Source organism: Eleutherodactylus coqui, chromosome 2 (genome assembly GCF_035609145.1).
Source record: "Eleutherodactylus coqui strain aEleCoq1 chromosome 2, aEleCoq1.hap1, whole genome shotgun sequence".
Taxonomy (NCBI): domain Eukaryota; kingdom Metazoa; phylum Chordata; class Amphibia; order Anura; family Eleutherodactylidae; genus Eleutherodactylus; species Eleutherodactylus coqui.
This window is the reverse complement of record NC_089838.1, coordinates 77230578-77241894: the sequence shown is the minus strand read 5'-3', so window position 1 is coordinate 77241894 and position 11317 is coordinate 77230578. Positions and strand designations below refer to the sequence as shown.

At 41.2% G+C, this 11317-nt stretch overlaps 1 protein-coding gene across 1 annotated transcript; it reads left to right on the top strand.

Annotated features, from left to right (window-relative positions):
- The first annotated feature begins 8827 nt into the window (after positions 1 to 8827).
- SMIM32 (small integral membrane protein 32) lies at positions 8828 to 11099 on the top strand. The gene is made up of 2 exons (XM_066591131.1): positions 8828 to 10004; positions 10220 to 11099. Exon 1 carries the CDS (start codon positions 9610 to 9612, stop codon positions 9937 to 9939), a length of 330 nt encoding a protein of 109 aa, XP_066447228.1. The 5' UTR covers positions 8828 to 9609; the 3' UTR covers positions 9940 to 10004; positions 10220 to 11099.
- The last annotated feature ends 218 nt before the right edge of the window (positions 11100 to 11317 follow it).

Sequence of the window (11317 nt, the reverse complement as noted above, 5' to 3'; positions counted from 1 at the left end):
CAGCTGGAGACACCCTTGGGCCCGCTTTATCACCTACTAGCTTACCCGTCGCGCGTTGCTGCGAAGACAGACAGACATACATTCGTTTTTATATATCTAGATAACAACCAATCACAGCGCAGTTTTTTTTAGGTTACCTCAGTGGTATAATATATAACCAATCACAGCGCAGCTTTGATGTTTCCTCAGCTTTAAAATATATATAACACCCAATCACAGCGCAGCTTATATGTTACCTCAGCAGTATAAAATATAACAACCAATCACAGTGCAGCTTTCATGTTACCTCAGCGGTATAATATATAACAACCAATCACAGCACAGCTTTCATGTTACGTCAGCAGTAAGAGAAAAAACAACCAATCACAGCGCAACTTTTATTCTGCCTCAGCAATATAAAAAATAGCAACGAATCACAGTGCAGTATTGATTTTACCTCAGCGGTATAATATATAGCAACCAATCACAGCGCAGCTTTTATTTTACCTCAGCATTCTCAATATCCAGCAATTGTCTTGCGAAACATTCGGCGGATGCATTATTTTGTAGTTGAACACTCATCCCATTGCTCGTAATGCCTTTTGCTTTTGTGCTTGAGATGGAAATCAAACGATCTTTGTCTGGGTGGCATAACTGTCGACAACGCTCGCACGCACCCCACCTATCGTAGGATAGTTGTACTATGCCAGTAATCTTCCCAGGAGTGTACTCAACAACTTCCCATTAACTTTTCCTATGTATAACATAATCAATGCTCGTGCCAAATTTCACGTTTCTATGATACCGGAAAGTGAGAATTACATTCTGTACGTAAAATTTAGACGCTCATTCTTTTGTGCATAGAATTGAATAATCGAGTTGGGACCCAATAGCTTTTCCTATTTATGACATAATCAATGCTCGTGCCAAATTTCACATTTCTATGACACCGGAAAGTGAGAAAATTACATTCCGTACGTAAAATTTGGACGCTCAATCTTTTGTGCATAGAATTGAATAATCGAGTTGGGACCCATTAGCTTTTCCTATTTATGACATAATCAATGCTTGTGCCAAATTTCACGTTTCTATTAGCGTAAAATTTGGACGCTAATTCTTTGGCGCTTAGAATTGAATAATCGAGTTGGGACCCATTAACTTTTCCTATTTATGACATAATCAATGCTCGTGCCAAATTTCAAGTTTCTATAACATTGGGAAACGAGAAAATTAAATTCCGTACGTAAAATTTGGATGCCAATTCTTTTGCGCCTAGAATTGAATAATCGAGTTGGGACCCATTAACTTTTCCTATTCATAACAAAAGCAATGCTCATGTCAAATTTCAAGTTTGTATTACATTGGGAAGCGAGAGAGTTCGATTCCGTACGTAAAATTTGGACGCTAATTCTTTTGCGCATAGAATTGAATAATCGAGTTGGGACCGATTAGCTTTTCCTATTTATGACATAATCAATGCTCGTGCCAAATTTCGAGTTTCTATGACATTGGGAAGCGAGAAAATTAGATTCCGAACGTAAAATTTGGACGCTAATTCTTTTGCGCATAGAATTGAATAATCGAGTTGGGACCGATTAGCTTTTCCTATTTATGACATAATCAATGCTCGTGCCAAATTTCGAGTTTCTATGACATTGGGAAGCGAGAAAATTAGATTCCGAACGTAAAATTTGGACGCTAATTCTTTTGCGCATAGAATTGAATAATCGAGTTGGGACCCATTAGCGTTTCCTATTTATGACATATTCAATGCCCGTGCCAAATTTCAACTTTCTATGTGAGAAAATTACATTCCGTACGTAAAATTTGGACGCTAATTCTTTGGTGCATAGAATTGAATAATCGAGTTGGGACCCATTAGCTTTTCCTATTTATGATATATTCAATGCCCGTGCAAATTTCAAGTTTCGTTGTGAGAAAATTACATTCCGTGCGCAAAATTTGGACGCTAACTTTTTTGCGCATAGAATTGAATAATCGAGTTGGGACCCATTAACGTTTCCTATTTATGACATAATCAATGCTTGTGCCAAATTTCACGTTTCTATGACACCGGAAAGTGAGAAAATTACATTCCGTACGTAAAATTTGGACGCTAATTCTTTTGCGCATAGAATTGAATAATCGAGTTGGGACCCATTAGCGTTTCCTATTTATGACATAATCAATGCCCGTGCCAAATTTCAAGTTTCTATGTGAGAAAATTACATTCCGTACGTAAAATTTGGACGCTAATTCTTTTGCGCATAGAATTGAATAATCAAGTTGGGACCCATTAGCGTTTCCTATTTATGACATAATCAATGCTCGTGCCACATTTCACGTTTCTATGACAACGGAAAGTGAGAAAATTACATTCCGTACGTAAAATTTGGACGCTAATTCTTTTGCGCAGAGAATTGAATAATCGAGTTGGGACCCATTAGCGTTTCCTATTTATGACATAATCAATGCTCGTGCCACATTTCACGTTTCTATGACACCGGAAAGTGAGAAAATTACATTCCGTATGTAAAATTTGGACGCTAATTCTTTTGCGCAGAGAATTGAATAATCGAGTTGGGACCCATTAACTTTTCCTATTTATGACATAATCAATGCTCGTGCCAAATTTCACGTTTCTATGACACCGGAAAGTGAGAAAATTACATTCCGTACGTAAAATTTGGACGCTCAATCTTTTGTGCATAGAATTGAATAATCGAGTTGGGACCCATTAGCTTTTCCTATTTATGACATAATCAATGCTTGTGCCAAATTTCACGTTTCTATTAGCGTAAAATTTGGACGCTAATTCTTTGGCGCTTAGAATTGAATAATCGAGTTGGGACCCATTAACTTTTCCTATTTATGACATAATCAATGCTCGTGCCAAATTTCAAGTTTCTATAACATTGGGAAGCGAGAAAATTAGATTCCGTACGTAAAATTTGGACGCCAATTCTTTTGCGCATAGAATTGAATAATCGAGTTGGGACCCATTAGCGTTTCCTATTTATAACATAATCAATGCTCATGTCAAATTTCAAGTTTGTATTACATTGGGAAGCGAGAGTTCGATTCCGTATGTAAAATTTGGACGCTAATTCTTTTGCGCATAGAATTGAATAATCAAGTTGGGACTGATTAGCTTTTCCTATTTATGACATAATCAATGCTCGTGCCAAATTTCACGTTTCTATGACACCGGAAAGTGAGAAAATTACATTCCGTACGTAAAATTTGGACGCTAATTCTTTTGCGCATAGAATTGAATAATTGAGTTGGGACCCATTAGTGTTTCCTATTTATGACATAATCAATGCTCGTGCCACATTTCACGTTTCTATGACACCGGAAAGTGAGAAAATTACATTCCGTACGTAAAATTTGGACGCTAATTCTTTGGCGCTTACAATTGAATAATCGAGTTGGGACCCATTAACTTTTCCTATTTATGACATAATCAATGCTCGTGCCAAATTTCATGTTTCTACAACATCGGGAAGTGAGAGAATTAGTGGCAATGATGGAAATAGAACGATCTACATGGGGGGGGGGGTCGTAACTGTCGACGACGCACGCACGTGCGCCATTTATAGTAGCATAAATGTACTATGCCTATAATCTTCCCAGGAGTGCACTCAACATCTTCCCAAAGTTTCATGGCGATCGGATGAATGGTGTAGTAGCGCATAAAGGACAAACAGACACGCACACAGACACACATACATTCAATTTTATATATATAGATGATGCCTCCACCTCGATGGATCATCTTTCCAGAGGAATGGGATATGGAAGTGGATGTTCCTGACTCCTGTTCACCATGGTACCTCTATACCCCAGTTCTCCATAAATCTGGAACTAAAAGACTATTTGCATTCTTTTTCAAGTGAACTGAACTATTTTCCTGTTTGTTTTCCCAGTTCAGTAACTTTGCCTCTCAGAAACTCCTTTAACCCCTTCCCGTCCCATGACGCAAGGGTACGTCATGGGAGCGGGGTACTTCCCGCAAAATCACGTACCCTTACGTCATAGGGATAGCGCGAGATCATAGCAGATCTCGCGCTATCCTGCAGCGGGAGCTGGCTGTCATTAGTAGCCGGCGTCCCGCTGTGACAGCTGTTAACCCCTTCCCTGCCCTTTTGCAGATGGTCACACTTGGGGTAGCAGCAACCCTGTTGGCCATGGGAGCCTCCTATCGAAGCATACTCTGGGCCACTACTAACTGATGCTCTGTGGCTTCCACAGTTTGCTCAGCTTGCTGTTACTGAAAGTCCACTGCAGGTCACCACGCTCAGTGGGCCTCTCCCTACTGTAAAGCTCCTCGGGCTTCTGTGCACAGGCGGCACCTTCTCCTCTGTGATGCAGATCGTGCTGTTCTCTCTCAGGTTCCTGGTAAGTTTTAGCACCTTGGTGGGGGGAGGGACCTCTCTCTGAAATGCCTTGTAAGTTCTGTACACTGTGTAAGAGGAGGACAGAGTAACATGTCAGAGTAGAAGAGAACATTGTCCCTGTATAAGGAAAGTCCCCCCACTTATTGAAAGAGTTACGAAATCAATGATATCCACAGGTTAACGGCGATTGCATAATAGTGTAAAAACAAGTAAATAAAAGTTAAAGATTCAGCTCCCCTCATGGATCGGATTCATGAGGGCAGCTGAAAGTACTCATGCCCATCCTCTGTGATGTCCTGCGACGTTCTGGTCCTTCCCGGGCTTGCACCCTGGGAAATTTAAAATCCCTCTGCTCCCTGCTACCATGTGTAGCTGGTAGCAGAGAGATATCACAAAGGACCCCTGTATGTGGTTCTCGGTCACATGATCACTGTCATCCAATGGATAACAGCAATCATTTAAAGTGTAAAAAAAAAAGAAAAAAAAAAGTTTAAAAGTTTAAGTTTCATCTCCCCTTGTGGATCATACCTAAGGCCCCTGGATTTATCTGTGAACCTTACCCTGGCTTCATGCATGCGCAAAAACCGCGGATTACCGGGGTAATTTAAAAATCTCTCTGCTTGGGCCATGTTGTGCATACAGACATAAGATTAGGGCCACAATCGGTATGTTTCTGAACTCAGAACAAACAGGGGTATCCATTTTGGAGTGCAAATCCTCATTTTAAAATCACAGAGGTGAGGGGAAAAAAAAACAAAACAAAAAAAACCCAGACATTATTCACAGAAAAAGCCAAAAATACAATACCTGAAGGTCTGCAAAGCAGACACAGTCGCCATAAGGCAGGCACAATCGCCACCGGCACAATCGCCGTAGGGCAGGCGCAATGGCCGTAAGCCCTGGAGATATGCAGTCAGCCAGACAATAATGTGGAGGAGCAGCTTGTTCTTGGCAGGCCAATATGCAGTCACCCACTCAACCCAGCCCAGATTGGGGAGGAGTGACTGCATATACTAATAGCCAGGCTATTAGTGACTGCATATTAGCCTGCCAAGAACAAGCTGCTCCTCCACATTATTGTCTGGCTGACTGCATATCTCCAGGGCTTACGGCCATTGCGCCTGCCCTACGGCGATTGTGACGGTGGCGATTGTGCCTGCCTTATGGCGATCGTGCCTATGGCGACCGTGTCTGCTTTGCAGACCTTCAGGTATTGTATTTTTGGCTTTTTCTGTGAATAATGTCTGTTTTGTTTTTTTTTCCCCTCACCTCTGTGATTTTATGTAATTTATAGTGAGTTAGCGTAGGTACTGACGGAAGCGGTGTGGCCTCGGCGCGGCCCGTCAGCCTATGCGTTTTGGCCAAAATGCAGTACCAACACCCGCATTTTATTAGTATGCATTAGTATTTTTGTATGTAGTTTGCTAGTTGGTGGGGGAGCCCAAGATGTCAGCCAGTGTGACCCATTTTAGAGATACAGGGCAACCCGCTGTCATATCAGCCAGGGTTGATATCCTGTATGGTGGGTCACCACCCATCTATGGCTGACATCTTTGGTATCGTTCACATGTGCAGGCTATTAGTATATGCAGTCACTCCTCCCCAATCTGGGCTGGGTTGAGTGGGTGACTGCATATTAGCCTGCCAAGAACAAGCTGCTCCTCCATATTATTGTCTGGCTGACTGCATATCTCCAGGGCTTACGGCCATTGCGCCTGCCCTACGGCGATTGTGCCGGTGGCGATTGTGCCTGCCTTATGGCAATCGTGCCTATGGCGACCGTGTCTGCTTTGCAGACCTTCAGGTATTGTATTTTTGGCTTTTTCTGCAAATCCTCATTTTATGTGCACTATAGAAAAAAAATCTTGTCTTTAAAATGACATATTTGCAAAAGTATGAAATTAAATTTTTTCTCCTCTAAATTGCATTAATTCCTGAAAAGAAACTGTGGGATCAAAATACTCATGACACCCCTCAGTGAATAGATTAAAATGTGTATTTTTTTAATGGAGTCATTTGTGGGGATATCCATCAATCTGACACCTATGAGCCTTTGCAATCTTGGCTTGATGTAGAAAAACAAGTGTTCCTCAAAATGTTTATAATCAATGTTAAATTTCTTTGTCTCCTAAATGGTTAAAAAAAAACTGAATTTTTTCCAATGTGCTTCCAGAATAAAGTAAACAGATGGAAATATATATCTCATCAAAATGTTGTACGGTATGCATGCACATATTTGAGACAATGACAATTTTAAAATTTTTTTCCCAATTTTGGCGCTTTTAATTTCAATCAATGTAAAGTGCATCTGCAATACTAGCTAAGTCTTGCTTATAGATAATTAAATTAATAAAATGCTGACAGTAAAGTAACCCATCGACTACATAGTATTACCAACCAAGATGGCGGCCATACTTTGATTTCATCTCAGCTTCATCTTTGTCTGCCCCAGCTGAAGCCATGGTGAAATGCAACTATGGCTTTGGCCCTTTGCTTACATGCTTTTAAGGCCCACATTTTGCCACAGATCCTCCTCGTGAACGTCAATCGCGGATTCCGCAATTGGAATCTGCCGTGTGAGCCCGGCCTAACAGGGAAGAGTTAGATTAGCCAGGCATTAGCAGCCAGATTAGCTAAACTCCCACCCTCTCCCCGCCCTTTGTCCATAGCCATCAATGGGAGATGGCGGGGCGGACTAGTGCTTGGCTCCGCCCCCTCCCATTGCACAGAATGAGAGAGGAGGAACAAGAGGTGAGCCTGCGATGGGGAGGGAGGGAAAATGGGCTCACCAGGCCTTCTGAATGGGCACACAAACGTTTGATTTATGTGCCCATTTACCATATTTTCCTCTGCCAACGTAGCGTATATCGGCTGCCCGTGAAAACGACGCCCGATATGCGCTCGTGGGAATAAAGCCTTAGGGTGTAAACAAAGTTGTGACAATTTTTTTTCAATGCTGTGCTATTTTTTTCCTGCATTTTTCGAAGAACCCTGCAAAGAAGTCATGTAATGCAGATGTGAGCACAGCCTTAGAGAGTCTGCCCACTAAGGGGGCGGTTTCAGATGAGTGTATGCGCAAATACGTTTGCTACTAAGGATCGTGTTTGCATATGAACTAGGTTGGGAGATGACAAGAAACAGCCTGATAGGTACATGCCAGCATATAGTAGTGCTATTTTTGCACTTGAAGTGCCAGTTTGCACGCTAGCGTGTTACACCCTTTCTGTGTAATGCAATGGCAATTAAATGCCAAATTAGGATGAGCTGTCTTCTTTTGCCAGTGTTGTACACAGAATAACTCCCTCCCCCTCCTTCTTTTTTAATCTGCCATAGACTTCTATGGTACCTTTCTGTGTAAGGGCGCCCACCCACTGGCGATTTTTTTTTCTTTGCGTTTTGCGTTTTTTCTCAAGAGCAATTAGAATTGAATGTACTCCTGTCCACTGGCGTTTTTTTTTGCGTTGCGTTGCGATTTTTAACATAGGAACTGTCAGTTGCATATGTGTCCTTATTTTTCTCCTAATGCACCCATGAAAGTCAATGGAAATTAATGGGAAAGCCGCAAAAACGCCGCGAAAACGCCGCGTTTTTCACGCACGAAAATCGCAAACGCCAGTGGGTGGGCGCCCTAACACGGATGAACATAGGGCAAGTCCTATCTTTTCTTGTACTAAGATTTTGAGCGAGTGGCAGAAAGATGTTCGTCTGAACGAAGCCATTGAAATCAATGGCTTCGTTTCATTGCCTTATACGGGCGAGATTTTGTACGTATGGCCATGCCTCGTTTGTCTGTTTAAGCCCTTATACGAGGGTTTAATTGTTGTTTTCAGCAAGAACTGTATTTGTGTAAAGCACCATAAGGATGTGGATAAAATAGTCATCATTTCAATAAGTTCCAAAACATGCCAAAAACAAGAAAAGGCCATCTGAGTCCTACTTTATGATGAAACATATGGGTAACTTTGTTAACAAACATATGCAAGTTATTTGTATCTTCTGCATAACAAATATAAAAAAATACAATGTTTCCATGCGTGGGTATTAAATCCAGGCTATAAGCCGTATGCAATGAGTTATCTCTCAGCCAGCACACTGTCAATATACAGCATTTATCGCTTTTACAGGATACAGAAATATGCATGAAACCACGGCCATTTACTGTATTACAAAGTGCTAAGGAGTTAAGAGATTTAGAAATGCCTGGCATCGCGCCAAATCTAAATGGCCGTTTAAAAGCGGTTTGATTAAATAGAATTAACATGCTGATTGCCAATCTGTAGATGGTGCTGGTGACTCTCCAGAAAATCATTACTTGCCCCCAGTGTTAACCACTAATACATGGCAAAAGACCACGAAAGCAAATAGGTGATTAAATCCCTATGTTTATTTCATTTTAATATCAGGAAGCTGTGAGATATGGCATCGCCCAGAGAGATTCAGCACTGTGGTGCACAAAGCTCCCCTGCTGCCTGCAATGAGGCTCCGCAGCTGGTCACATGCTAGTGTATATGTACAGTGTCTGCTCACACTGCTGGAGTCTGGGCTGCAAACCACAACGCTCAGGCAACTTTATACAGTGCATTAAAAAGGACATGGATTATTTGCTACTTGGATTATGAGCATTTTGCAATCTACCCTTCCTTGAGACGTCTTCTCTGAAGAGGATTGCATTGAGACGTGAAGTTTAATAAGTAGCGTGAACCTGAGCATATTATTATCGGAGTCTGGAGGAACAATTGCAACAGTTTAAAGCAGCTGTGTGTAAGAGGAACCCTGCAGCTAGCAAGTCATTGCATTTATTATTAAGCAGCTGGCTGTTCTACATGCCCCAGAGATCTGGCTGACATGGATATGACATACTACATGGATGTGATTGTCTCTGTTGTAATACTGTACTGAAGGTACTCACACCTACCTAACCAGCATGGGGTGTACTCCAAGAGTCACAGCAGCATTATACTATTTTGGGGTCTTAATATGTTTACATTGATATTCCAATCATTCCTGGAACTGGAGCTGAAATAGTCTTAAAGGAGAAGCACAGGAGATTTTCTTCATTCTTATTTTTGGAAAGGCTTTCGTGAAAGATCTTTGGGACAAACCTCTGGATTACTCGGGATACAATCTCTTGGAGCAGGATGGAGCTGGGTTTCTATAATCTAGCACAGTCTTTGGAAAAGATGAAGACTTCTCAGGTACATTGAAGGACTGTGAAGACCATCTCATCACTATGATCATGTATGGAGAGATGCTACTAAACTCCAGCAGTGCAACTGAAGCCCAGATCATGCTCCAGACTAACACCCCTTACCTAAGCAGTACACAAAGACCAGTCAGCTCCTCAGCCTTCTACATGTCTACAGCCAGGGTACTGAAGGAAGGGGAGATCAACAAACCGGACCTGATGACTTATATCATCCTCTTTGTCCTTCTCTTCTTATCTGTGACTCTCATTGTCCTTTTCATTAACTGCCAGCTACGGAATTCTTTCTTTGCAGGTTTACCTTATGACAGATCCCTCCGAGAAGCCAGGAGTCCTTGGAAGACGCAGTCCGTGTGAAGCACATATAGCCAGCATCTGGGATGCATTTTCCTATGTTGATTTTTATATAGAAGTGGCATACGGTAAATAGCACAAGTATTGACTTTCTGTAGTAAACCACTGTAAATGCCATTTTACTGTCATTCTTCTATTATTTGTTATTCCTGCCAAAGCGCACAGCTCATTATGAAACTATGACGTGATTTGGTTTAATGATATTTTAAAGCTATATTTCATTATATCCTGTAAAGCCTCCATATTTATCATGGCATTGTGATTTCCATCTGTTTCTTTTTAGAATTGCATGTACCTCCTTATCACTGGATGACAAATGACATTTAAGAGGAACTATGACATGCTCAGGAAGCTAGTGGTTTGCAACTCCTAAGAACCTAATCTATAGACTGATGTAATAGCCGAGGCATCTGAGACGATGTAACTGAGCTGTGAGAAGTTCTATAGAGAATTACAAATTCTTCAAGTGTCATAAATAGCAATATCTACTTTCTTCTTGCAAACGTAGTGCAATGTATTGGTCTTTTCTCTAACACTCAGATACATTGATACTATTACATCTTTTATATAGAGACTTTGCCAGGAATAAATGTTGGAGGGAGAGCTCGAAAATGATAAGCTAAGATGCCTGACCCATTTAAATGCACCCTTGGGAGATGCCAGTCCAGACAAAACTTAATGTGTTAAGCTTTGTGCAGGTGTCTCTGCTGCGCTGAAAATACATAATGAGTATCTACCACTCCAATCTACCACTTGTTATCAGGAGGAAATGTCTTCATATTTCGGTTCAGATAAAAAACTGTTCAAAAAATAAATTAAAAAAACGTATTAACTCCTACAAGGCTGATGAGTACATTTTGCTATACAATACTTGTATTTAAATGCTCTGGCCTGGTCAGAGTGGCTGGTTAACTCCCATGCACCCAGGATGTGGGGCACATACCCACCAGCTACCATTAGTCTGCCTAGTATATTATGTGCTATTATTTTTTCTAGAAATTACACTATTTAAGTATTAACCCTAAAAATAAATTTTTATTACTACCGAATATCTGGAGTGAATATACAGTATGTGTTGAACCGTATACCGTGTGTCAGTTTTAATGATGTACAGATGGTACAAGAATTGCATAGGCACACAGCATTACTCCAGTGCATAGCTAATTGACATATAACTGCAATGGAGGGGGGGGGGGGGGGGGGGAATGGTGTGCCAAGCTTCAGGAATCTAAATTTCACATTTGTATGTGCAGAACTCAGAACCGTTTCTGTATTAAATTTTGGCATTTATTTTAATGAGAAACAGCAGGAATACTGTAAGATGATCACTGCAGAGAGCCACCGTTAGAAGAGTGAATAATTAGTTGCTTTCTAATTACAT

What these genes read in the sequence shown, in the direction of transcription:
- SMIM32 (XM_066591131.1), top strand. Translation starts at nt 9,610, where the DNA reads ATGATCATGTATGGAGAGATGCTACTAAACTCCAGCAGTGCAACTGAA.